This window comes from Anomaloglossus baeobatrachus, chromosome 9, assembly GCF_048569485.1.
Source record: "Anomaloglossus baeobatrachus isolate aAnoBae1 chromosome 9, aAnoBae1.hap1, whole genome shotgun sequence".
NCBI lineage: Eukaryota > Metazoa > Chordata > Amphibia > Anura > Aromobatidae > Anomaloglossus > Anomaloglossus baeobatrachus.
Genome location: NC_134361.1, coordinates 43,134,558 through 43,162,539, shown reverse-complemented (window position 1 = coordinate 43,162,539; position 27,982 = coordinate 43,134,558). Strand labels below are relative to the sequence as shown.

At 45.7% G+C, this 27,982-nt stretch overlaps 1 protein-coding gene across 2 annotated transcripts in view; it reads right to left on the bottom strand.

The window, feature by feature from the left end:
* The window catches only part of LTBP4 (latent transforming growth factor beta binding protein 4), a 214,842-nt gene that overhangs the window by 33,786 nt on the left and 153,074 nt on the right, over positions 1 to 27,982 (bottom strand). For both annotated transcript variants that reach the window (XM_075323655.1, XM_075323656.1), the window contains exons 9-20: positions 25,254 to 25,328; positions 24,929 to 25,051; positions 23,520 to 23,684; positions 23,268 to 23,435; positions 21,703 to 21,888; positions 21,262 to 21,387; positions 13,518 to 13,643; positions 12,095 to 12,220; positions 11,625 to 11,753; positions 5,116 to 5,241; positions 2,742 to 2,861; positions 233 to 358 (exon numbers count right to left, since the gene is read on the bottom strand). In XM_075323655.1, coding sequence (XP_075179770.1) covers positions 233 to 358; positions 2,742 to 2,861; positions 5,116 to 5,241; positions 11,625 to 11,753; positions 12,095 to 12,220; positions 13,518 to 13,643; positions 21,262 to 21,387; positions 21,703 to 21,888; positions 23,268 to 23,435; positions 23,520 to 23,684; positions 24,929 to 25,051; positions 25,254 to 25,328 — 1,596 coding nt within the window. The remainder of the gene's footprint in view (positions 1 to 232; positions 359 to 2,741; positions 2,862 to 5,115; positions 5,242 to 11,624; positions 11,754 to 12,094; positions 12,221 to 13,517; positions 13,644 to 21,261; positions 21,388 to 21,702; positions 21,889 to 23,267; positions 23,436 to 23,519; positions 23,685 to 24,928; positions 25,052 to 25,253; positions 25,329 to 27,982) is intronic.

The following is a 27,982-nucleotide window of genomic DNA, read 5'->3' as shown; positions in this document are numbered from 1 at the left end:
GGTTATTTGTTAACCGTGACAGGGCTCCGCTGTCAAAACTGCACCAATAAACATGCAGGGGTTCTGTGGCCTCAAATGTAAATAGTAGAGGTTGGCTGATGCTTCATGCTAAGTCTATGGGACTGACGGCCATAGCCGAGTGCTGGAGGACCACCCTCACATTGACATTTGGCGTTACCAGAAAAGCATGTCATGGCACAAGCAGAATTTTACACCTTTGTCATCCTCTGACCTGTGCACTGCGTTTTATCACTGCTCTGTCTGAATCCAGGGGCACATTCACATTGGTAGGAGCCATCCGTGTTTATGCATTTTCCATTAGGCCCACAGGACGCCTCAGTCAGGCACTCATTGATATCTATAGGGAATGGTGGAAACGGGTTAATACAAAAACACCTTTTTATATATATATATATATATATATATATATATATATAATGTTACATTTTAGGGGCGTTATCTCCATTTTCTCTTTTAATTCCACCATTAAAAGGAACTTATCAGCAAATATTTACATATAGAAGCAGTGGTGCGGCCGTGTAGGTGCTTGTACCCTAATAAAAATTATACCTTTTTTGTCGAGCTCTGATGCCCCAGTCATGAGAAATCTAATGTAGATGTCATATGCAAATCAGGCTGGAAGTGCACATGGGCGTGTCCATGCCAGTGCACAGGGGGCGTGGCCATACTGCCAATACATAAAGACCTGCTGACGGGTTCCCTTTCATATCAGTATCAAAATTATGAATATACTTTGAATTCACCAAGTGCTGCTTCTTCTCTACTGAACACTAAGTATAGATACGGTAATTACACAAAGCCGCCACTAGAAGGAGCCAACCGCAAACAGAAATTCACTGCAAGCAGTTTTAGGTTTCTTTTTGTGGTTTTCCCTCCCCCTGTTCCACGATTGATGGTTTTTTTTGTTTTTTTTTCATTTTATGTCGATGTAGCTGTACGAGGGCATACATTTTTTTTATTCAATGTGCTGGAAAACAAATCCAAATGTGGTAAAATGGTGAAAAATCAAAACCAGGAGGAGGAGGTGAGCTGTGATATCACCTAATGGTAATAGTGGATCCTGAGGTGTCTACTGTATATATAGAGGTATTGTCAGTCATTACACGAGGAGAGTGAGGTGAGCTGTGATATCACTTATTGTGAATGGTGGATCCTGTGTTATCTACTGTACATAAAGGTTATCTGTCATTGTAAAGGAGGAGGAGGTGAGCTGTGATATCACATATTGTGAATGGTGGATCCTGTGGTATCTACTGTATATATAGAGGTGTTGTCAGTCATTGTACAGGAGGAGGTGAGCTGTGATATCACCTATTGTGAATGGTGGATTCTGTGTTATCTACTGTATATAAAGGTTATCTGTCATTGTACAGGTGGAAATGAGCTGTGATATCACCTATTGTGAATGGTGGATCATGTGGTATCTACTGTACATAAAGGTTATCTGTCATTGTAAAGGAGGAGGAGGTGAGCTGTGATATCACATATTGTGAATGCTGGATCCTGTGGTATCTACTGTATATATAGAGGTGTTGTCAGTCATTGTACAGGAGGAGGTCAGCTGTGATATCACCTATTGTGAATGGTGGATTCTGTCTTATCTGCTGTATATAAAGGTTATCTGTCATTGTATAGGTGGAAATGAGCTGTGATATCACCTATTGTGAATGGTGGATCATGTGGTATCTACTGTATGTATAGAGGTGTTGTCAGTCATTGTACAGGAGGAGGAGGTCAGCTGTGATGTCACCTATTGTAAATAATGGATTCTGTGTTGTTTACTGTATATAGAGGTGTTAACAGTCATTGTACAGAAGGGGGAGGAGGTGAACTGTGAAATAACCTATTGTTAAAGGTGGATCCTGTGTTATCTACTGTATATAGAGGAGTTATTTATTGTACAGCAAGAGGAGGAGGTGAGCTGTGACATCAGCTTTTGTGAATAGTGGATTCTGTGTTGTCTACTGTATATAGAGGTATTATCAGTCATTGTATAGAAGGAGGAGGTGAGCTGTAATACCATGGTGGATCCTGTGTTATGTACCGTGTATAGAGGTGTTATCAGTCATTGTACAGGAGGAGTAGGAGGTGAGCTGTGACATCACCTATTGTGAATGGTGGATCCTTTCTACTGTATATAGAGGTGTAGTCATTGTACAGGAGGAGGAGCAGGTGAGCTGTGACATCACGTTATGAATGGTGGATCCTGTGTTATCTACTGTATAAAGAGGTGTTATCAGTCATTGCACTGGAGGAGAAGGTGAGCTGTGACATCACCTACTGTAAATGGTGGATCCTGTGTTATCTACTGTATGTATAGGGTTTATCACTCTTGAATAGTCTTCTATACAGAACAAAAAATTGGAGTCTAATATGAGGCCTAGCGGCCAGTGTGAAAGTTGCAAGTTTTCTGATTTTCTTTTTATCCCCATAATGATATGCAGAACTGCAGAAAACAAAAATAAAAATAGTGAAATATAAAAAAAAATACATTTTAGATAAAACATCAATGCGTCATTGATGACATGTTCCTTTTAATCTCCCTCTAGTGGCAGCTGCAGACAAGCACAATACTATGACGCCTCCCCGGATGGGACGCCGCTGTCTGACCCGTATATAAGTGAATAAGCGGCAAAAAAAATCCATCAAAGTCAATAGAGTAAAACATAATAAAAGTGTTTCTAATACGTGACGGATGTCAGGAGCGCGATGACACCCACCCACACAGCGCCGGTTCTGGAGCCTGTACCCAGCTTGGCACTGCCTGCACTGGAAGGACCCCGGGGTGTTCACACACTCCTGACCCGCGCAGGCTCCGGGATTCTCACACTCGTTGATATCTGTAGAGAGGAAACAGAATATCAATATATAATACATGATCTTACAGGGCGTCTTACCGGAATATCCAGTCTGTATCCACTGATCAGGACTCCAGGAAAGCTGGGTGACGAATGTAATTTTAGTCGCAATTTGGACTGAGGTTGCTTAGTCTATGTTCACATGTGGCAGATATGTTGCTGATTTTCTGTATGGATTAGGAGGCAGAAAATCCACAGCATTTTATTATAAAAGTGAAGTGGAAGAGATCTGCGTCGGGAATAGGCCTGGGATGTCAAGATGAAATATGTACCGTGTTGCCCCGAAAATAAGCCCTACCTCGAAAATAAGCCCTAGCAGGAATTTTCAGCCTTTTCGGCGTAAAGCGGGCTTTACACGCTGCGACATCGCTAATGCGGAGTCGTTGGAGTCACGGAATTCGTGACGCACATCCGGCCGCATTAGCGATGCCGTTGCGTGTGACACCGATAAGCGATTTTGCATCGTTGCAAAAACGTGCAAAATCGCTAATCGGTGACATGGGGGTCCATTCTCAAATCTCGTTACTGCAGCAGTAACGAGGTTGTTCCTTGTTCCTGCGGCAGCACACATCGCTGCGTGTGACGCCGCAGGAACGAGGAAGCTCCCCTTACCTGCCTCCCGGCCGCTATGAGGAAGGAAGGAGGTGGGCGGGATGTTACGTCCCGCTCAGCTCCGCCCCTCCGCTACTATTGGGCGGCGGTTCAGTGACGTCGCTGTGACGCCGCACGGACCGCCCCCTTAGAAAGGAGGCGGTTCGCCCGTCACAGCGACGTCGCCGGACAGGTATGTATGTGTGACGGCTGTTGTGCGGCACGGGCAGCGATTTGCCCGTGTCGCGCAACAGATGGTGGCGGGTACCCACACTAGCGATATCGGGACCGATATCGCAGTGTGTAAAGTAGCCTTAAGGCTAAAATATAATCCCTACTCTGAAAATAAGACCTAGTTGTGGTTCAATAATGAAGTGTCCATGCAGCTAACAAAAGATAAGGAATACTGCAGGACACTTCATTATAGACAGCGGACACCCCCAAAAGAAAGAAGAAAGAAGACCCCGCGATCGTACTCACCAGACTCTGAAGAGGAGGACCTGCAGTGGAACGCATGGAGGACCTGCGGTGGAACACATTGATGCGTTCCACCGCAGGTCCTCCATACGTTCCACCGCAGGTCCTCCATGCGTTCCACCGCAGGTCCCCCTGCTGGCCAGAAGCAATCGGTATCGCCGGATGTGGTGAGTGATGCGTGTGGCCGGTCGTAAACAGGGGAGCACCGCAAGGAGCATACCTGTGGAGCGCCGAAGATTGCAGGAGAACCTGAGTGTGACGCAGACATCCAGTGTCTGTTAAGTATAAATGCCGCTTCACACGCAACAACATCGCTAACGAGATATCGTTGGGGGTTATGGAATTCGTTACGCACATCCGGCCTCGTTAGCGACGTCGTTGCGTGTGACACGTACGAGCGACCGCTAATGATCAAAAATACTCACCTTATTGTTGATTGTTGACACGTTGTTCCTTTCCCAAATATCGTTGCTGTTGCAGGACGCAGGTTGTTGGTCGTTCCTGAGGCAGCGCACATCGCTACGTGTGACACCCCGGGAATGATGAACAACACCGTACCTGCGTCCTGCCAGCAACGAGGTGGACGTGTCATTAATGCGGCTGCTCTCCGCCCCTCCACTTCTATTGGTGGGCCGTTGTGTGACGTCGCTGTGACGGCGCACGAACCTCCCCCTTAAAAAAGAGGTTGTTCACCGGCTACAGCGACGTCACTAGGCAGGTAAGCCCGTGTGACGGGTACTAGCGATTTTTGTCCGCCACGGGCAGCGATTTGCCCGTGACGCACAAACGACGGGGGCGGGTGCTTTCAGTAGCGACATCGCTGGGAAGGGGGGGTCTGCTTTTTTGGGGGGTAAACTTACCCCAAACCCGTGTTTCCCTGAGCAAAAGCCCCACCCTGAAAATAAGCCCTAGCGCATTTTTCAGGGAAACACGGTAGTGTGTCAGTTTCTGCTGTGGATTTCCACTACGGATCTTACCCTCAGTAGTGCGTAGGATAAAATCCATACCAGATCTGCAGTAAAATTTATACAGATTTGCAAAAATCAGCAGCAAAAAAAAAAATTCTGAGTGTGAACGTAGTTTTAGGTGTATGAATGCCGGCGACATGAAATATACTATTGGTTAATAAAAGGGTGAACTGATAGGACAAGTATCGGAGGCGTCTCACCAATGCAGTCACTGCCTTGTGGGGTCAGTCTGTAGCCGGCTGGACACGTACAGCGGAAACTGCCAGCAGTGTTCAGGCATCTTCCCGATCCACAGGGGCGCGGAGTCTGCCGGCATTCATCTATATCTGTATGTGGAGACAGATTCGTAAACTGGCATAAAAAAGGCAAATGTTTCTGCAGATTGTGCGTGGATTTTTGCAAAAGCCCCATTCAAAAGAAGGATAATGGCGGAAACGTCTGCACCAAATCTACTGAGTGAGAATATACCCAAACTCCCTACCAATCCGGCACCGGCTGGCAGAGCGGAGACACCAGCGAAGCTGCCGCCTGGGATACAGCATTGCTAATAAGCCTATATCTTTCACTAAGCACAGGACAAGCCGTCTCTGGTTGAGCTTTTGGTCAAGTGCCCACAAGTCTCCATGTTCCAGGAGTGAAATTCGCATTATACACGGCTGATACAATATAGCAGCAGATATCTGTCATTACCGCCATGTAGGCTATTTTTCAATTCCGTCTCTCCAGGGACTCGGTCGTAGGTTTACTCATTGCTATGTGTCCGTGTGGCGCCCCTGAGGCTTCCGTCGCCACAGAGATATTGCACCTCAGCCAGAGGTGTGATTTCCCATCCTGGGTAAGAATGGGGTCACCTACCGGTGTACAGACTAAACTTGCACACACCAATTGGTAGGCATACACTGGGTCAGGGATAGTGGCAGCAACCCCCATAGATGTATTCATGGGGTCATAAGTCCCAATCCTGGTCCAAATAGTGTGGGTGGGGCCTAGCCAGAGGGTGTGTGGGAGGAGTCAGAAAGAGAATAGACAAGGGAACCAGGAAGTTCAAGGTCAGTGAGTCTGAGAAAGACAGAGGGAGGAGGAGAGGGAGGTAGTTACCTCAGGAGAGTGAAGGAATAAAGTCTGAGGAGAAAGTGACAGAAGGAAGTTCCTGGTGGAGATCCTGGGGTCTAGTTAGGCCCAGGTGACACCTAAAGAAAGAAAGGATTCCAGGGCCACGGAAGAGCATATTGGCTCGTGGCCTGTTCCACTGAAAGATCGGGTGGAGGGATCTGGCTGCAATCGGGGACGGTCCCCAGACAGAGGGAAGAAAGACAATTCCTCAAAAGTAACATCGAAGGGCCGGGGGTGGTTGCAAGCGCCCAGGGCCACCACCTGCCACAGATCCCCTGTGAAGGGGGCAAGATACAACTGCGGTTAGCCCCCTTTGTTCAGGCCCTGTGGTGGAGGCTAAGACCAGCTCAGCTACAACGGTCAAGGCTAGGAAGTCAGTCAGGACAGAGACACCGGAGGGGTGCAACGGTATTGACCCCTGAACTACCCAGGATCGGCGGAGGCACCTGACAGTGAATCCCAGCATACTGTGGGCAACCGGTGTGCTGCAAACAGTGAGTAAAAGACCTAAAGTGCAAGCCCTGTGTCGTCTGATTCATTCTGCACCTCGTCCACAAAAACCATAGTTGCCCCGGGGTACCCGCTCTACCTGTGGAGAGCAAGAAACACCTCAGCTGCCATAACATCAGCCCCGGAGCTCCCTTCCAGCAGCTGCGACCCTAAAGAGCTGCAATTTACCACAGGTGGCGTCACGAATCTTTCATAAACTTTATTATAATCATCACTTCCCCAATATCGCCACATTAATTGACTCCATCAGGGTCACGGAATCGGGCCCCGCCACCGCTGACTACCCCAGACTAGTCCGGCCCGACACCGAGTCACCTAAGGCCCTGGGGTGGGCGAGTTATCCACAGGGCACAGAACAATATTGAAGATATACAGTAGTGCATAACACAACTTTCATACTAAACCTCTAAGTCTTGCTGCCCTTATCCCTAAGTACAACTGTTTTTGGTGCACATGCAGTAACAGTGTAATATGTTCAGGAATGGCCCCTATAACATGTCATCCACTCATTTTCAGTGGGCACTTCCCTTTTATCAGCATTCTGCCAGCACTAACGGAGCTGGGACTTCCTTTTGCTTTCTTCTCAGCACTATAGAAACGGAAAGTCCCTCATTTCTCAGCTAGCCTAAATCAGGAGCAATGCTATGTGCACACACTACGTTTGTGTATGCATTTTTGGGTGCAGTTTTGTCACAAAACTGCATGCGTAACCTTATGCCAGCAAAGTCAATAACAATTGTGAAGCATTGTGCAGATGTTGCCTCTTTTTTACGTGCAGATTTGGTGCAGAAAATAACAATTCTTTCAGCATTTTTGCCAGAGTTTTTCCACCACTAATGCATGAAAAACGCATGGCAAAAACATAAGCAAAAAAAAAAGCATAATAAAACGCACCGAAACCGCAGCAAAAGAGTTTTTTCTGCCAGGAGATGCAGATTTGGTGCAGAAATTTCTGCAACCAAATACTCAGCGTGCTCACATAGCCTTATCTGCCATGAAGTGAAAGCCTGCCTCCCTTATACTTTTATGTAGTTGGACACACAGGAGAGAAAAAGCAAAGAGACAAAGACCTGTCCCCAGATCCTTAATTCTGTCTCGGCATTTCTGCTGCTGAGATGGATTACACTTGACAACAGGCGGTGGACACATCTCTGCAAGCAAGTTACCAGTTTGCCTATACATCTCTGCTATTCGCCTGTGTAAATATACTCCTGCAGACTGATATCAGTTCCCTATACATCTCTGCTGATCCTGTACTATCTGCATATCCAGCTTGGCTGTATCTATTGCCTCCAGCTCAGATTGCCCATTTGCCATCCTGCATACTTTGCTGTACTGGCCCTTGCTGACTCAAGTGTCATCTGGCAAGTACAGCTCTGTTGCATCATCAGCTGCGCTCCGTGTTCCTCCCCCTGCTATCCTGATGCTCTCCACGTTTGCTACTCTGCTATTCCTGTGTGTACCTGCATCTCTAGAAGCAAGATACCAGTTTGCCTTTGAATTTATGCTATTCCAGATAATAACCACATCTCTGCAAGCAAGTTACCACTTTGCCGAGGTGTACCGCCCCGCTCTCAGCAGCCGAGCTACTCGGATCCGGCCCTTTTGTGGGTGGCTCGAGGGTCTCCAGACCCGGGGGCCTGACGGTCACTTCAAATGAAAAGGGGTAGTGATGGGATGGTGGATGTGGGACGTAAATGTACGGGCTGAGCCGTACGGAGTTTGGGGATATTGGACACCACTGCTGCAGTTACGGGGCACCCGGGGGAGATGTTGTGCAGCAAGTTGTTAACCCTTCCGTGGGCATGGATGGCGGCCCCGGGACCTGTTGGGGGTTGGCGGTGCAGGGAGATGGGCGACCGCAGGGTGCTGATGTACTCACTATTAGAAACACACATGAGTCTCTGGTAAACCAAGGTGGTGGTCGGTGCCCGCAGCCGGCTGCGTTCGGGTTCCCCCACCCGGCTGGTGGTCTCTGTCTTTCTCCTGCACCTGTGTTAGAATGGTGGACTGCCTGTGCTTGAAACTTCAGGAGTCCGCTCCCGGCTTGTGGTCGCCTGAGGAACCCTTTGCCCGCAGAGGCTGGCTCGTGGGATTTGTGAGCCGTGGCGGTGGCCTTTTATCCCCCTCGGTGGGCTGTTACCTTCAGTCGGGACTTTGGGTGGGACAGGACCTCTAGTCCTGGCCGCAATCAGTTAATTAGCTAGCCCTCAGTTGCTTCTAGACCTAGCTTCAGGGTCTGAGTACCCCCCTTTGTGCTTCGGTTTCCGAGTCGGTTCCCCGGGTCAGTACCGGCGGGCCACTACCCTGTCCCGGTCCACCTCGGTTCCACCGAGCAGTCTTCCCGGCTCCTGCAGACGGAGACCACCGTCTTCCTCCTAGCCAGAGGGACCAGGGCTCCTACCCTGGCACCTGTTCAATTTGGGTTCTCGCCTCTGCTGGAGCTGGACACAGCTCCAGCCCACACTCCTCTCCAACTTGAACTCTAAACTCTCTCTCTCTTCTCTGCTTTTTCCCGCCCCGGGCTATCTAGGACTCCTTGGTGGGCGTCTTCCAACCGCCTGGTTCCGCCCCCTGGTGTGTCTATCAAGCCCTGAGGGGGTGACTAGGGTTTTAAGGTTGGCTGTGTGTTACCTGTGAGGGAAGGGTGTAATGTGGGCCCTATTTGTGACTATCTGGCCCAGCCAGGGCGTCACATATAAATCTCTGCTATTCGCCTGTGTAAATTAACTCCTGCAGAAAGATATCAATTCCCTACACATCTCTTCTGATTCTGTACTATCTGTATATCCGGCTTAGCTGTATCTATTGCCTCCAGCTCAGCTTGCCCATCTGCCATCCTGCATACCAAGCTGTACTGGTCATCGTTGATTCACGTGCCATCCGGCAAGTCCAGCTCTGTTGCATTATCACCTCCGGTCCGTGTTGCTCCCATTGACCTACGCCTTGGAGAATCCACCTCACCCGGTGAGCCTCTTCTAGACCCATCCAAAGGAAGCTTTTCCGAGGGCCCACCATCACTGAATTCAGAACATGTGCTTATCCACTCCTAATTACATTGTAATCTGTTCTGTGTGTGAAATGTTCTCATTGCACCCTCAGGACCGATCGTAAATAAGGTCTTATAAGGTATTTTTGATTATTTCATTAGAAATAGACCCTAGTTGAAAGTGGTTAGCTAAGACATCACTTGCCAGTCTCAGACCTGTCTTGACGTTCTCAGATCTGACGCCTATTATTTTTATACAGTCAGGGCCAGAAATATTTGGACAGTGACACAAGTTTTGTTATTTTAGCTGTTTACAAAAACATGTTCAGAAATACAATTATATATATAATATGGGCTGAAAGTGCACACTCCCAGCTGCAATATGAGAGTTTTCACATCCAAATCGGAGAAAGGGTTTAGGAATCATAGCTCTGTAATGCATAGCCTCCTCTTTTTCAAGGGACCAAAAGTAATTGGACAAGGGACTCTAAGGGCTGCAATTAACTCTGAAGGCATCTCCCTCGTTAACCTGTAATCAATGAAGTAGTTAAAAGGTCTGGGGTTGATTACAGGTGTGTGGTTTTGCATTTGGAAGCTGTTGCTGTGACCAGACAACATGCGGTCTAAGGAACTCTCAATTGAGGTGAAGCAGAACATCCTGAGGCTGAAAAAAAAGAAAAAATCCATCAGAGAGATAGCAGACATGCTTGGAGTAGCAAAATCAACAGTCGGGTACATTCTGAGAAAAAAGGAATTGACTGGTGAGCTTGGGAACTCAAAAAGGCCTGAGCGTCCACGGATGACAACAGTGGTGGATGATCGCCGCATACTTTCTTTGGTGAAGAAGAACCCGTTCACAACATCAACTGAAGTCCAGAACACTCTCAGTGAAGTAGGTGTATCTGTCTCTAAGTCAACAGTAAAGAGAAGACTCCATGAAAGTAAATACAAAGGGTTCACATCTAGATGCAAACCATTCATCAATTCCAAAAATAGACAGGCCAGAGTTAAATTTGCTGAAAAACACCTCATGAAGCCAGCTCAGTTCTGGAAAAGTATTCTATGGACAGATGAGACAAAGATCAACCTGTACCAGAATGATGGGAAGAAAAAAGTTTGGAGAAGAAAGGGAACGGCACATGATCCAAGGCACACCACATCCTCTGTAAAACATGGTGGAGGCAACGTGATGGCATGGGCATGCATGGCTTTCAATGGCACTGGGTCACTTGTGTTTATTGATGACATAACAGCAGACAAGAGTAGCCGGATGAATTCTGAAGTGTACCGGGATATACTTTCAGCCCAGATTCAGCCAAATGCCGCAAAGTTGATCGGACGGCGCTTCATAGTACAGGTGGACAATGACCCCAAGCATACAGCCAAAGCTACCCAGGAGTTCATGAGTGCAAAAAAGTGGAACATTCTGCAATGGCCAAGTCAATCACCAGATCTTAACCCAATAGAGCATGCATTTCACTTGCTCAAATCCAGACTTAAGACGGAAAGACCCACAAACAAGCAAGACCTGAAGGCTGCGGCTGTAAAGGCCTGGCAAAGCATTAAGAAGGAGGAAACCCAGCATTTGGTGATGTCCATGGGTTCCAGACTTAAGGCAGTGATTGCCTCCAAAGGATTCGCAACAAAATATTGAAAATAAAAATATTTTGTTTGGGTTTGGTTTATTTGTCCAATTACTTTTGACCTCCTAAAATGTGGAGTGTTTGTAAAGAAATGTGAGAATTCCTACAATTTCTATCAGATATTTTTGTTCAAAACTTCAAATTAAATGTTACAATCTGCACTTGAATTCTGTTGTAGAGATTTCATTTCAAATCCAATGTGGTGACATGCAGAGCCCAACCCGCGAAAATTGTGTCACTGTCCAAATATTTCTGGACCTAACTGTAGATGCTCAAGTTGTTATACCAGCCGGGATATGACCATACTGGCGCGATTCTCTGTGCAGAGCATCTCTGGATTCATTGCATAGCGCATGGGTACTTTACTATACCTAGACACCACTTATATGCCTATAGCTGCCACCGTTCTCAAGTTAATGGCGGTGGACACACTGTATAACTGGCATTTTCTTACCTTGACAATCGGTGCCTTGGGAGTTGGCAGTAAACCCGGCAGGACACACACAGCGGTAACTCCCAGGAGTGTTCTCACATCGTCCATTAAGACACAGCCGTCTAGGAGTGATGCGACACTCATCGATGTCTATGGGAGACAAAAAAGAGGCCACATTGTTCTCATCACACATCGTCATCAATCCCAGCTACAACCAACAGAATTGTGAATACAGCTCTGGAGGATAATTCAAGCTGTAACTTAGGATCAGTTTAGGATAACTAAGTCAAGATTTTATGTTGCTAATACACACATATAAGTTGGAGTGGGCTAAACCAATGTAGTGATGTGATGAGCGCCATTTTTAAATTGATTGTTAATGATCATGCGTTTTGCAGTCAAATTTCGAGCCTGAAAACACCAAGCTGTCACCTTGTTATAGTCCACCATATCTCATTAGCCATTATTACCACACTGTAGCCATACATTACCTACACACGTGTTGCCCTGTGCATTTAGGCTAAACCCTGATGGGCAGACACATCGGTAACTGCCAGGGGTGTTTTCGCATCGTCCATTGGAACATAGTTGTTGGCCACTGTTACATTCATCAATATCTGAAAAAGGACAATCACAAGATAGAATAATCAGCAACTTGAAGGGAGAATTATAATTGGGTTATGTCACGGGTGTGTCACGGGTGACGGACATTCATGTGGTTTCTGGCAATAGAAGGTCACAGTGTTTGGCTGCGCAAAATTCTCCCTGACTTTCCATTGTCCCTGCTGTCAGTATTCATTGGTATAGGTCATAGGTCCCCAATTCCAGTCCTCAAGGGCCGCCAAGACTGCATGTTTTCAGGATTTCCTTAGTATTGCACATGTGATAATTTAATCACCTGCACAGTTGATGATTGCAACACCCATGCAATGCTAAGGAAATCCTGAAAACATGCACTGTTGGCGGCCCTCGAGGAATGGAGTTGGGGAACCCTGGTATAGGTAGTTTTCCTGCTGGATTCATCTCTCCCCCTTTTGGACCCAGCAGGAGCTTGCCTTCCACCCAGCTGCTGATCATCAGCATTCTCTTGGTGCTTATATTCCCCTTCCTTCCTGGGACTGGTGATATGTTTCAGTTCCTTCAAGCCTTGGTTGCAAGCAGGTGGCTTGTACTCCTCTTTTGTATCACTGCTGAAAACTTTGCTGAACTTCTACCGGTGTCATCTGTGGATAAGTAGTTCATGCATTTCCCCCTGTGTGTCCTACTTGTGTCTTCTATAGTGTTTAGTGGGGTTCACGAGGAGCTCCTCCCATCCGTTCTCTATTTAGGGCCCAGCACTAGGGATACCTAGGGTTAGGTATCCAGCTCGGCGCATTGATGTTGAACCTATCTAGGGTGGTGAGGGACCCCAGGGACCAGCAGTAGGTTTAGTCAGGGGTCACCTTCCTCCCTTTCCCTAGACACAGGGTTCTCCTTCTCCTTCTCTTCCCGTACCTAGTGTAACAGGTTACTCCCCAAAAAGCAAAGTTATCTCCTGTTATCAGAGGAGCAGCGCCTCGTCTTCAGTAGAGCATGTTATGCATGCTCAACCTCTTCTCCATTCATTGTCTATAAGACTACTGGAAATAGCCGACTACAGTGCTCCGTTTTTCTGAGGTAGTCCTAGAGACAATGAATGGACTGGAGGTTGCGTATTTTCCATTCATGAGGTTTCAGAGCCCCATTCTCAAAATCGTTAATGGTTTTGGGGGTAAGACCCATAGTAATAAGCAAGCTTTAACTTGTTTTGTTTTTTTCCCGGAATAACTTTTTGGACGTAGAACATGAATGGGACGATTCTGTAGCGTAAAAGATTATCTGCAATCAGACTGTGCAGTTTAGTTGTATATAGTCAGACCGGAGGTTGTATCTGACCTGTACACTCAGTGCCTTGTGGGTTAGTTCTGAATCCAGCCGAGCAGGCGCATCGATAGCTGCCCACTGTATTTTCACAGCGTCCATTGGTACAAGGGCTTGGTCTCTGCCGACATTCATCCATATCTGTAGGACGAAAAGTAATATTTTAACTAAACAATGAATGCACTTTACATATTGGATGAAAAAAATGAGAAGCCTGTAACAATCTACCATGATAAAAATCTCCCCCAACATCATGTATACGTATATCATGTAGATGACGTACAGTAATTCCAGATCAGCGCATGATTAGTTGAAGGGGAATTCCAAAAATCTATAAGATACAGTATAATTTACTGATCGCTGGGAATCTGACTGCTTGGACCCACAGCAATTCCAAGATTGGGTTCTGTAACCCCTGAACCAAGCTCTACTAACCCCGGAGGGTGCATGCTCTGTCCTTGCTCCATTAGTTGTCTATGGAATTGCCGGACGTTCTTCGGCAGGCCCAAAGACGATGTATGGAGTAGAGGCTGACCGTGGGTAACGGCGCCATTCAAGACTGCGGAGCTTTGGTCCAAGGATTTGGATCAGCAGCAATCAGTAAGTTGCACAATGTGAATAGATTGATGTTATATTGTGGCTATGTCATTATTCAATAGCACTAACAAACATCAAAAAAATTGTCTGATGCGCTAACCTTTACACTATGGAATTTTTTTGTAATTTCTTCTTATTACCTATTTGTGATATTAGTGTTTTTAGATTGGCCTGATTGATGTTTAGTGACAATTTCTGAAGAAGCAGCCGTTTGAATTTCTCCTTACATTGGAGGACGCAGAGGCCTAACCACCGCGGTCGCAGAGATCACAACGGCGACCGGGCTTGGCCGGGTTAGAGGCCTAATTCCCGCCCTGCAGAGAGGTAGCCGGCTCCTGTTCAGTGGCAGACCACGTGGCTGCTACGGGGCCTGGTGCAAGTAGCGGCACAGGGCTACCTTCACCCACGGACCCTCGCCCGTCATCGCACAAAGTAATAATGAAGAATGGAGCAGAGCGCTCCGCTCCATCCTTCATCATTCTCCCCCTGTGCCTGCACTCGACGTCTCAGTGCAGCAGAGCGCCGTGACGCGACTACTGCGCGCTGCTGAACTGAGACTGCACAGCGTGGGGCACTGACCGGAGCAGCGGGGGAACGAGGAAAGCTGACGACTTGTTTATTATTTTTTAATCAGTGAGTACACGGTGGCCAGAGGCCTATGTGAGTGTATTAAACGGTATGGGGGCTGCATATTGCAATATGAAAGACACCTTATAAATGGACTATGAGGGTGCATTATAATACATGGAGTCCTGTGGAGTGGATTAAGTGGTATGCGGGCTACATAATATAAAATGAAGGCCTATGGGGCTGCATTATAAAACATGGAGGACTGTGGGAGTGCATTATAATACATGCAGGACTATGGGGCTGCATTGTAATATATGGAGGGGTATCGGTGTGCATTAAACAGTATGTGGGCTGCATAATACAATATGAAGGACTATAGGTATATTATAAAATATGTAGGATTATGGGTGCTGCATTATAATATATGGAGGACTATGGGGTGCATTATAATATATGGAGGACTATGGGGTGCATTATAATATATAGAGGACTATGGGGTGCATTATAATATATGGAAGACTATGGGGTGCATTATAATATATGGAAGACTATGGGGTGCATTATACTATATGGAGGACTATGGGGTGCAGTATAATATATGGAGGACTATGGGGTGCATTATAATATATGGAGGACTATGGGAGGTGCATTATAATAATTGAAGGGCTATCTGATACATGGAGGACTATCAATGCTGGAGAGGAGAAACGTGGTTAATGCTGCACTGCTGCCGAAGTAATGGACTGTTGATTTAATCAATTCTTCTTTATTTTACAGGTCTACACGTTTCAGAGGTCAAAGCCTCCTTCATCAGGACAAAGGAGAAATCATCAATGTATTATTATTATTATGATACATTGTTGATGTTTCCTTCGTTCTGATGAAGGAGCTTTGACCTCTGAAACACGTAGACCTGTCAAATAAAGAAGAATTGATTAAATCAGTCCATTACTTCGGCAGAAGCGCGGCATTAACCCGTTTCTCCTCTCCAGCACTGAAGTTTAACCTATCTGGGGCTTGCTTAGGAATTGTGACCTACAGAATCTCCCTATAGTATCTGGTAAGACCATATTGGCGTTCTTTTTCTTTCAGCTTTCACATGGAGGACTATGGGAGGGGCATTATAATACATGTAGGACTATGGGGGTGCATTCTAATATATGAAGGGTGATGTGGGAGCCATTATACTATATGGAAGGCTATGTGGGGGCCATTATAGTATTGGGAGAGCTATATATGAGGGAGGACAAAGATAAAAGTATGGGATGGGAATGTTTTGTGCTGAGGGAAAGAGGCTGTTTCCCTCAGCACCCATCTTTTCAATGCTCTGCTATACATCTTTCCCATCAGCACCCAGCTTTCCCATGCTCTGATATCATGGGAAAGCTGGGTGCTGAGGGAAAAATGTATAGCAGAACTTGAAGAAGGTGCATGCTGAGGACAAGCTGGATATCAGAACATAGGAAAGCTGGGTGCTGTTAGAGGGATTTCAGAGCATGGGAAACATGGGTGCTGAGGGAAAGAGCAAAGTGTCAGACACCCAGAGTGTCAGCGTCATTATCCCGTACCCGGAGTGTCAGCATCATTATCCCGTACCCGGAGTGTCGGTGTACGGTTGCGGGACGCCAGGTCACACTTTGCACCTGGGCTCATCAAACTCTACTTACACCACTGCGGAGGAGATAAAGATTGGGCATATGGATTTCAACATGCCTAATCCTTTTTAAACTGAGGCTCAGGCAGTGGCTTACTCTTCTCTTTCTGCTAAGAACAATTGCATTCCCGTCTGAACTTCTTAAATTCCAATATGGACCTTCATTACTTGTCTTCTGCGCAATCTCACAGACAGCGTCTGTTTCGTAGGGTCTTTCAGTGTACACCACACCTGCAGTCATTCCTTCATAACCCATCTTCTGCAGAACTAATATCTTCTAGACATTTCCTGTAACTCCAGGCTTTCTAATCTTTCTTTTGATTTGCATTTCTTATAGTTCCTTGTGGAACTAAGAAATATTGTATCTTTACATGCTTTTTTTTCCTTTGTTGTATATTTCATATTTAAAGATCAAGAATAGACACTCTAAGCATCGTATCAAATTATAATCCATCCATGGCCACATACTGGACTATTTAAATTGCAGTTCACTTGGCGTTGATTAGATTGGGGTCTAGAAGGAGAAGAAGCAATTAATCAAAAAAATGTGACCATAGGGGTTTGATCTTCACTCAAAGGAATTCAGGCCCTTTAATAAATTATTCACCTCGAGTGTCTGGGGAGAGCGTGGAGGCCGAATAAAACTCTGTATCCTATTAATGTAATCCTCTGAAATATTAGGAGATACATACAATATACATTGATTAGTGCTGAATGTATACTCCACTGATATCTGGAAGGACATAAAGAAAAAGGGGGTGACCTCCTGTACTCCCTGAAGAGTAAATTTACAGAGCAGGGTCAACGAGTGCTGAGGAGCAGTGGGAAGAAAAGTCTCCAACGCTCTGCTGACTCCATATGTCACTGGTGGGTAACGGTTGACACAGTACTATGGTGTCTTGCTGTAGAAGGTCGCATCGTTTGGATACACAAACTGCTCCCTGACCTTCTATTTTTCCTCCTGTGGTGTAAATGGTATTCTATGTATCTTCTCTGCTTGGGGTTTATCCCTTTCCTTTTAAGACCCTGCGGATATCCTCACCTTTCAACTGTTAATCATCATCATCATTTCAACTTGTGTCCTTAAATACACACATTTCCCTTTGCTGTTTCCTGGTGAGAGTTATATTCCTATACAGACCTTGTATTCATTTAGCTTGTATTCATCTGAAAAAAACGTTGTTTGTTGCTGTACCTCTCCTAGAGTCATCCTGGAGATAAGTTGTTCATATACAGTACTTTGCCCTGTCTGTGTTCCCTGTGTGTTCTTTAGTTCTTAGTGGGGTTGACTAAGCGCTCATCCCATCCGTTCCTTACCTAGAACTCAGTTCAGGGTCAACCAGGGCCAGGTATCCTGCTTGGCGCATAGGTGTGGAACCTCTCTAGGGTGGCAAGGGGAGCCAGGGACCAATGGTCGGTTTGGTCAGGGGTCACCATCTCCCCCTTCCCTAGAAACAGGGTTTCCCTTCTCTTCCCTGTTGCCATTCACGTGTACTTCTCGATACCTTGCATGACACTATAACTGCAGAGTCTAGACCTTCTCTGGTAACATCAGCATAAACACTGCTTCATGGCCAAGCAGCTGCAGCAGCCGTACATCACCAAGCACAATGCCGAGTGGCGGATGGATTGGTGTAAAGCCGCCACCACTGGACTCTGGAGTAGACGTGTTCTGTGCAGTGACGGATCACACTGCTCTATCTGCATCTGATGGACAAGTTTGGGTTTCGCGAATGCCAGGAGAACATTACAGGCTGATTGCATTGTTCCATCTGTAAAGTTTGGTGGAAGAAGGATAAGTTTGTTTATTTTCTGGGGTCAGCCGCCAACCTTTAGTTCAAATAAAGAGAAATCTTAATGCTTCAGCATACAAGACATTTTTGACAATTGTAGGTTCCAACTTTGTGAGCACAGTTTGAGGAGGACCATTTTCTGTTCCAGCAGGACTTTCCCCAATTCACATAGCAAGGTCCATAGTTGGGGTACTTTGGTGAGGAAGAACATGACCGGCCGCACTCCAACCCCATACAACAAGTTTGGTATAAACTAGTATGGAGATTGTGACCTCAGCACTCTCCCCAACGTGAGAGTCAATGAGGATCAATGGGTTAAAATCTCACAAAAATCTCTTAAATCTTTTATGACATATTCCCAGAAGAGCGGAAGCTGTTATAACCAGAAAGGAGAAACCAACTCCATATTAATGTCTATGAATTTAGGTTGGGATGTTGAAAAAGCTCCCGTTAGTGAACCAGTACTTTTCTCCACATTATGTATTTTACACAATTTTCTTCCTAAAGACTCTAAGGCTATGTGTCCACGGTAGAAGGTACCTGCGGATTTTTCTGCCTGAAAATCTGCGACTTTCGCTGCAAATCCGCACCCGCGGATTTGCCGCGGATTTGCTGCGGATTTTGCTGCGGATTTTTTTTTTTTTTTTTTCCCCATTCAAAACGAAAAATCCGCATCAAATCTGCACCAAACAATTGACATGCTGCAGATTTTTCCGGATCAAAATCCGCGGAAAAATCCGCAGCATGGACACAGCATTTCCAAAATGCCATTGAAATGGCTTGGAAGTGCTGCTGCTGCAGATTTTCGGGAAATCCGCGGCAAATCCGCGGCAAAATCCGCGCAAAATCCGCGCGAAATCCGCAGCGTGGGGACATAGCCTAAAACTTAAGTATGGATTCCTTCATTATTTTTATTTCCAGGGTCCGATCTCTCCTTTATCTCTAGTTGGTCCTATGTTTATTAAGAAGCTATTGTCCGGTATTCTTCACCGGGTACTAATATTTGTCTTTCCAGTGATTGCACAGCATATATTCCAACAGCCTGTGGTATCACTGATCCAGGTAATATCGAACTGGAAAAACGGTCACATCTGCTTCTTTCTTCTGTTTTAGATCTTGGTCTAAACAGGTCAAAACTCCGACCCGAAATTCATCTACTTTTTTACAGAAACCCATAGAGGTCTGTATATGAGAAACAGAACCATATTGTACATATAAACAATCACAGTGATTGTTGTTTCAGCTTCATGATCTCCTTATAAACCCAACACTTGAGGAAAGGATTGAGAAACTCCAAGAGAAAAGGCGTCATCATCATGAACATCAGACTTCCAGGCTACAGATGTGGCATAACATTCTTGTGCGAATTGCTGCCAGCTACAGTTTGTTTCTTGCTTTTTTTCTTCACTTGATTAATGTTTTGCATTTTTATAGCCGTTAATTGGAAAGAACAAACTATGAGAATGCATTTCCTGGAATTTCTGGACATATTCATTCCAAATACAAAGTCATCTTGTTAATCAGCCATGTAATGGAGCTCTGATTGTTCAACAGAAACCGATGCCAATTTGTCCATTGCCAAAACTTCTTGCTAAGCGTCATCACGCATTAAAGGCTAATTCCATGTGAAAGTTAAAACCTTAATTGCTGGTGGAATTAAGGAACATCCAAAAAAACAAATGTTCTTCATCTTGGTATTTGCGTTTATCTCTGTTAATTCCACCCAAACTGAACCTTTTCAGATTTCTGTGTAATTGGCTTTTTACAGAGATAAGGAATCTAATGATGGACCCATAATCCGGTGTCCACATAACTCATCGAAGCAGATAGAACCGCCAAATCAGCAGGTGTGGTAGAAGTTAGGAAGACGGGACGTCCAAGGTTTTCTTCGGTTTGTGCAACAGTTGGCTCGCCATACAAGTGTTAATATTATTGCACCTGCTCCTCATGACTTTTCCTAAGGCTTAGTTTACATCTGTGTTGGAGGCTCCATCTCCAAAGAAGTGTTTAATAGGGAGAATAGTAGCACAGTGGCTTAAGTTGGTTTCCAGGGCTTGAATACAGATGGCATAAGATATCTCATCATTTTCATATTGGTAGAGGCTCGACATCTGGCACTGCTACGATCGGCTATTTGTAGGTGTCAATGTGGCCAAAAGTCAACTGTATGATTTCCTATGGGAAATTTTGCTTTGCTAGACGAGTAACTTGGTTTACAAGCACACTCCCAGAACGGATTACTCTCGTAAACCAAGGTTCCACTGTAGTTTAATTTCTTTTCGGACCTCAGGAGTTAATGTCAGTTTTGTTGGCAGCAGCTCCTAGCAGAGTATTTCAGCTGCAGCTGCTTAGTAGCCACGCCCCTTTTGCTGAAGATACAAATCTATTGTATTCTGGCCGCCTTGGTGGAAGGTCCTGTGTTCCAGAAGTCGGATGTTATCCTTTTTTGCTGTTGTTTTCACCTGTTTGCCTTATCTTTCTCTGTATCATATTAGTGCAGCGGTGGGTCTAGTGAACCTCACCTGCCAGCTCACTAGCCAGGGCATCTAAAGAATTTCTCTGGGTCACAGGTTCCTGCTCGGCGACAGTTGAGGAGAGTGTATACAGCCTGTCTAGGAAAGCAGGGACAGCTGCAGGTGAGTTTAGGAGGTTCCCCATTTACCCCTCTCACTAGCGCCAGGGCCCACCTTTGTTATAGTGTCCTCTGTGTTCCCCCTTACTTGTGGTATTGTTTGTTGTATTGTTGGTGTGCGTCAGGCTCCCTGCTGGTCTGAACGCACGTGCCACGCTTGTTATACATAGCAAGAGTGATAAGTGGCCACTGTAGGGAAAATGTATGGCCATACACAATGCTCCCCAACAATATGAGCTGCTCAATGAGGATCTCAGAAACGTCAATCTGCGCTGATCAGATGATCACTGGGCTAGATTCAGTTGTAAAATTTGACTGGAAGGGATATCTCTATTATCCAATCGCATCAAACTTTTTGTAAATATTTAGCCTTCATTTTTTTTAAAGAGAATTTATTATATATAGATATAATATAGTCGGTGTCCCTAGGAAAATTGCGTCACCTTATTTATTGCTAGGAATACAAAAATTACAGAGAAAATTTAAAGATTGCAGAAATTATTCATTTCTCACCTATACAGTGGGTGCCTTGTGTGCTCAACCAGTAGCCATTGTTGCACACACAGGTGTAACTGCCGGGACGCGGCTGACAGCGACCAGGACCGCAGATTTGTGGATTCAGCTCACACAAGTTGGTTTCTGCAACAGAAAAACAGAGATGTACATATATAAAATGCTAACTGCCATGGCGGCAGCGCCATCAATTTGCTCCGTATATGTGAATTATTTTTACTTTTTCACCATATACAAGGGTTCTCCAAAAATGTGTCTAAATCTCAGAAATCCCCATTAAGGACTAACTATAAGTGTTGGAACAGGATGAGCGCTTCCCATCGATCGTGAGAGGTGCCTACTGAGTTATCCATGAACTCCAGACAAGACGGAGTGTTCCGACAAATCTGTTGGGGTAATAAAGTGTGAAGCAGTAAATCCACTTTTCTTAATCCTCCTTACCCTGCGGGGGAGACTCATCTTCTGGGTCTACACGATCCACTGGAGGTGGTGACCTGGTGGGAAGAAGCCTTTGTATAATAGAAGGAGACCTGTTAATTTGGATCTGCGTCCTATCAGGGCTCTGTGGTGGAATATATGTCCGGGTCTGATCGCTCTCTGGTCTTCTCTCCTCCACAATGAAACGGCCTGAAAATGCAAATCCAGATTAATAGGGATGATCGAATACCTCAAATATTCGGCTTCGCGAATATCCGACGAATAGGACGCCGCTATGCGAAAATTCTATGTGCAATGTAAGTCTATGGGATGCCTGAATAGTTGTTATTCGGGTTTCCCACAGACTTACATTGCGCATCGAATATTCGTGAATAGTCGAATAGCGGCGACCTATTCGGCAAATATTCGCGAAGCCAAATAATTGAGGTATTCGATCATCCCTAAAGATTAAGTCTAATCTAGTGCTGACATATTCTGCAGAGCAGCACGGAGGAAGCCGTCTCATCATTCCCTATCTCCATTGAGGTCCAACATCAAGCGCAACACTTTTTACAATGCCACTGCCAAGGGTGCGTTGTACATTTTTACTGCCTGGGGTCAAAATGTGAAGACAAATATGTGATCAAAGTGCAGAAAATAACTGGTTACCTACATAAAACCTTCCACCCCAACCCAATTAGTTGACCTTTTCTTGCCGCATGGATAGTGCAGCCTGTCACGATGTGACTACAGGTGTCATACCAGGTCTGAGAGGTCTCCCGGCGCAACACACCGGGAACACCTTGATAGTGTTACACCCTGGCAAACGACATAATACAAGGGGTACACAATACAATGATAGACCCTTGCGCTAGGGTGAGGGGAGTGGGGTCACCTCCTAACACTCACCTGATCTCTGTACTCCCTAACGTCCCTAGATGGTCTCCATGCGCCGATCACTTGCCTAGGCCCTCACTGGCCCTGAACTAACCCTGACTAGTGAGGGCCAACAAGATTCTAGTCTCACTACTACAATAACATAACACGAGGTAGGAAAGAAACAGGTGGGGAAAGACAATAAAAAAGCACTCCTTGGTTGACTTCAGTAGGAACCTTCGAAGCTGCAACAGAAACTACATCACAGCTATGCAGCAACGAGCTTATTCCGCATGGTATGAGCTATAGCCGGCATAGGGAGGAGTGAGGAGTGGATATTTACACGAGAAGGGAGTGGCTGCAGTTGAGGTTACAACTACCTGTTCAATCACAGTAGGATAGAAAGGAACCTTAACCCTTCAGTACCTGATGTATTAAATATGCCCCAATTCAGGGTAAATGGCGATCGGGCACTAAAGCAGATCAGCAATCAACAATACGCTGTGACCTTCTGATGTCCCAAGATCACATCAGGCTGTGACACACTCATGACACAGCCCCTAGCCTCTACTCATTTACTAAGCAGAGCATTTTTTGACTCTGATATCTTCATAAGATAATAGTACTTGCATCTTACTAGGACATCGCATAGAAATGTGCATGATGAGGACTATAGATGTCATAAATTTCAGCAGATACGACCAATTTCTTACTGGTAACTGGTTTCGTTGGTGGTAGAGCAGTGGTTAGGGTCAGAATTCTGGATCCAGGTTGTCGTAGGACAGGGACACGATCTTGACCAACAAAGCGATGGTTAATTTTCAAGTCTGAAGCTGAGTAATGGTAACCTGGACCGGCAGGACAAGTCTCTTTAAATCCTTCTGCAACATGAAATAATAAAATTATATTAAAGTATTATAAAAGCATTTGGAGCAGAATGGAAAACTTCACTGACGGCTTCCTACCTGTGCCATACGGAGGACAGCTTTCACATCCTTTGCCCCAAGCTTTTCCCACACGACTGCAACAACAAATCTGTTTGGTGATATTCCTAAGGATAGGAAGGGAGCACCCGCCATCCCGCAAGACCCTAAAACAGGGACCTTTGGCTTCTGAAATTACATGATGAGCTGAGGAGAAAGACACAAGTCATATATAGAGATTTTACAGTGGGGTCATATACAATGTAGACATCACCTTTTTAAGTCATTAATTTTTTTACTATCTGCTACTACATTTTCATCAGGATGGAGATCCCTTAGAGAGTTTTCCTGGTAATACACATTAGATAGCAGTTGGCGGAATGATAATTTGGATGACTGTTCAGCCGGCTGTCAACTCTCTCATACACAGGAGTGTGTGATCAGCCAAGGGCACATGTATTCTCCCGGAGAAAGCTACTGGCTGACATGTCAGGAGAGCAATTGGGCTTTCCAGATCTGCAGTCACGGATTACAGCTATGGCAGGCATCCTGGTCTCTCTTAAGTGTTCAGCTTTGCTGGGCGTCGGCTGAGTTGATTCACTGCTCCAAGCTGTGCAGGAGTTAATCCTTTTTGGAGCAGGGTGCAACTCTTCTTTGAGTCAGGTTGCTGATTATCAATCACAGCTGGTCTCTTCCTATTTAAGGCTGGGAAGTGTGTTATGAGACCGCCGAAGATAGCTTCAGCTTAGCTCCAGCGATCCCGGTGTTTGTGGTTATCCAGTTGATGGTGAACTACAGTTACTATTCTGCGTGGTGTGAAAGTTCCCCTGTTGTGCGTTTATTTCCTACGATTTGCTTTATTCCCTTGTACACATACTGTTTCTCCTTTGTGTCTGAGTGTAGTGTGTTCAAGTTTTCGTTCTCCCTTGTCCATGTTTTTTCTGGGGGGTTTTATTACTGGGTTTCCACTCCCAGGGTGGGGGAGTAAGATCAGGGCTCAGACAGGAGTCAGAGTCACGCTGGAGGCTCAGACCTGGCTACCATCAAGTCTATCTCTGAGATAAGGGATAGTGCAAGGTCTTGAATCTGAGGGCCAGCCTAGGAGCCCCTGTTCCATCATTACATACCCCGTGACAGCAATATAATGGTGCAAAGTTAGCAGGAGCCCTGGTGGCATAGAGGAACCAATGTTGCCTCTGTCACCAGCATAATATATTGCATATGGTAGGTGGTGACATCATTACAGATTTTGCATTGGAGCCCAGGTGCTTCATGTTTTTACCCTTAGTAACATTACTGGCTCCAGACTTGCGACTTTTATTAGTCTAAACGCCATCAGCAATGATTAGTGGCCCTTTGAATTCTTGAACTGGTTCGAAATTACCACTATCAATGATAAAGACGCATACCACAAAAATTGTCATATCATAAGTCAATGAAGGCAAACTCACATATGCAGCTGCTCCTTGAGGAATCGAGGAGATATCCTTCTTTACACAGACAGGAGAAGCTCCCTCTCGTGTTGGTGCAGTCACCATTCTGACACAGCGTTGGGTCCTTACACTCATCTACATCTGCAAAGTAAGAGGGTAGAAGAACTGGATGTTTACAAGAAGAAAAAATAAAGTGGGGTCTCCCTCCTAATGCACAACACCCCTCATGGGATCACAGGAAGGGGATCCCAAGAAAGGTTTACTTCTCTTTCCTCTTTCATGTAGGGGAGAAGCGTTGCATGACCCTCAGAATGGTTCATCCATCGCTTTTTGATGAACTTACCTACACATGTCCCGTTGACTCTTTCAAAACCCTTAGGACAAGGTGATTGTGAAAGACTTCCCGACGTGGAGTCTCCTAAGGACACAAAACACAGAGACAGAAATCTAAGCGCAAGATAGGTAGAATTTAGTCATCTTCTTCTAGAAAAACAGAATGCAGGCATTTGGGATGTTCTCATGAGCAGAAAGGACCTATGACACCTCAGTTAAAGGCAGTATTCATTGTAACTGTATAATGATGACTATAAAAGGATTAAAGGAGAACCTGTCACTTCCCATTAATACGTAATTTTTTTACCTGGTGTAAATGCCGCTGTTCTTCTGAATCCGACGTTGATTTTCATTTATTTCTGCACCTCTCTGATCCTGAAATATGGCCTCCTCTTCCCTGTATATAATACTTGTCTTTTTTAGCCCTCTGGGCGTGGCTCTCAAGAACACTCCCACAGAGAGGACCACGCCCACTTGATTAAAAAGGCAAGATATATATGGAGCAAAGAGCCTATATCTCTGGAATGGAGAGGAGCAGGAACAAAAGAAAAACAACGCCGGATTCAGGAGAAGAGCGGCAATTATATCAGGTAAAAAAATTACATATTTCTTGCAAGTGACAGGTCCTCCTTTAACCCCTTTTATCATATAAAAAAAATACCTATTTATGCCAAAGGACATTTTCTTTAAGGGGTCCATAATCTTTACCACATTGTGATGGACTTTCCTCGGTTGCAGGTTTTGATGGTTGGTTCTGAGTCTGAGGCCTCTTTCACACGTCCGTGAAAATCAAGCACCTCTTTCACGGATGTGTCAAAGGTGCATATTGCCCTCCGTGTGCCATGTTTATGGCACACGTGTGTTCTCCGTGTGCTATCCGTGATAACACGCGGACATCAGGAACTTTCTGCTCACCTGTCTCTGGCGTTGCTGTCCGTGGTTCTGATCTATGGTCTCCGGTCCTGCTGACTCCCCGCTGCTGCTGCTGCTTCCGGCCCGCAGTGGAGTGAAAATGCAATGAGCATAATGAGCAGGGGTCAGAAGCAAGTGACAGCAGCGGCAGAGACAGCAGCGCTGGAGAAGGTGAGTATAGAAATTCATTTTAATTCACAGACACGTGTGTTTTCTCCAATGCGTGTCACACGGATCACATCCGTGCGGTCCGTGTGCGGTCCGTGTGACACCCTTGATGCCGGAGATAAACGGACATGTCTACGTGTTGCGCACACAAGCACACGTATGCTCCACACGGACACACGGGCCATGGCAAAACACGCACGTGAGCACAGACCCATTGATTTTAATGGGTCTACGTGTACCCGTGTCTCCGGCACGTGAGGAAACGGCCTGAACATGTACCGGAGACACGGACGTGTGAAGGATTCTTACTTTGATTTATGGGACTCAGCTTATTAAATGTAATCCCTTTCCTTTGGGGAGGAGAGGATTAATGCCAGGTTTCCTTCCAACAGCTCCTGACTCCTGGTCCGGTGATTCTGGTTTGGACCACGCTCAGGCCCTATATATACCCTCAACTTCCACCAGAGGGTGCCGGTTATTTCCATTCATTTCTAAGCTTGGCCAGGAAGTGGAAGGGGCTGTGGAGCTCTCTTTCTGTTGTGCTTTGGGCTGCAGCATAGGTGTTTGCTGCAGCATTTTCAGGTTTGCCTGCTTATTGTATGCTAGTTTTCCAGTAGTTTGTTTTCCCTCATTTACTTTAGTAATTTACTTTCAGTACTTTAGTCGCTCCTTTTGTGTGTGTTTGCCATATGTACGAGTAGTTGTTTTGTTGTCACCCCTGTCTGTCCATATTTGTTGGTGGGGTGTAGTCTTCTGTTATTGCCCATTCTCCCCGGGTGATGGGTTTTGGAGGGGGTGTTCATAACATCAGGGACGAGGACAGGAGATAGGGCCTAGGTTGGAGGCCCGGCCCTCCCTACCATTAAGGGTACCTCAGGGTGTGAGGGTGAGCTGAGGGGCCCCAGTTTTTGGGCCAGTATAGGCTTCCCTGGGTTCACGAAAGTACACCCGTGACACACATGGAGTCCGAAACTTCACTGATTCTGCCCTTAGCTGGATGAAAATTAACATGGCAGCTTTTACAATTAGGTGCCCAGTTTTTCTTTACCTGCAGAATCTTACACTAAAACAGGAGACTGACATTCAGGATTTATTTGCACGGGAATATTGAATAGACCATTAATATCATGTTGGTGGGGTTCTGTCCGCCAAACAGCTTAACGAGCTGCAGTACCTAACACAGCCACTACAAAGTGTATGGCGCTGTGGTTGGAGCACCCGCTAGAGCACCAGTTGGATGATTGCCGAGGTCGCTGGGGGTCAATACCCACCAATCTGATATTAATGGCTTATTTTAAGGAGAGCAGCCAGCGCTAGGAGTGAGGACACATCGTGTCCCATACATTTCTGTGAGCTACAACTGCATACTGTCAAGAACAGCCAGGACATATCTCAGCACAAGTGCATATATTAGACAGTTGTATATTTTATAGTAGCGGAGCCAGAGAAAGTCGTCTGGGGGGGATGGGGTTATTTATTTAATATATACTTTTCTAAGAGATGGACAGAAAACACAGCTTGCAATTCAGTGTCTGTCTCTAAGCTTTTAGAATTACTTGCAATGTATGTACTCTATGCTTAGTGTTGCTATCACAAATTCGGACCACTCTGGCATTAAGGGGAACCTGTCAGCACGTTTTTACATATGGCAGTAGTGGT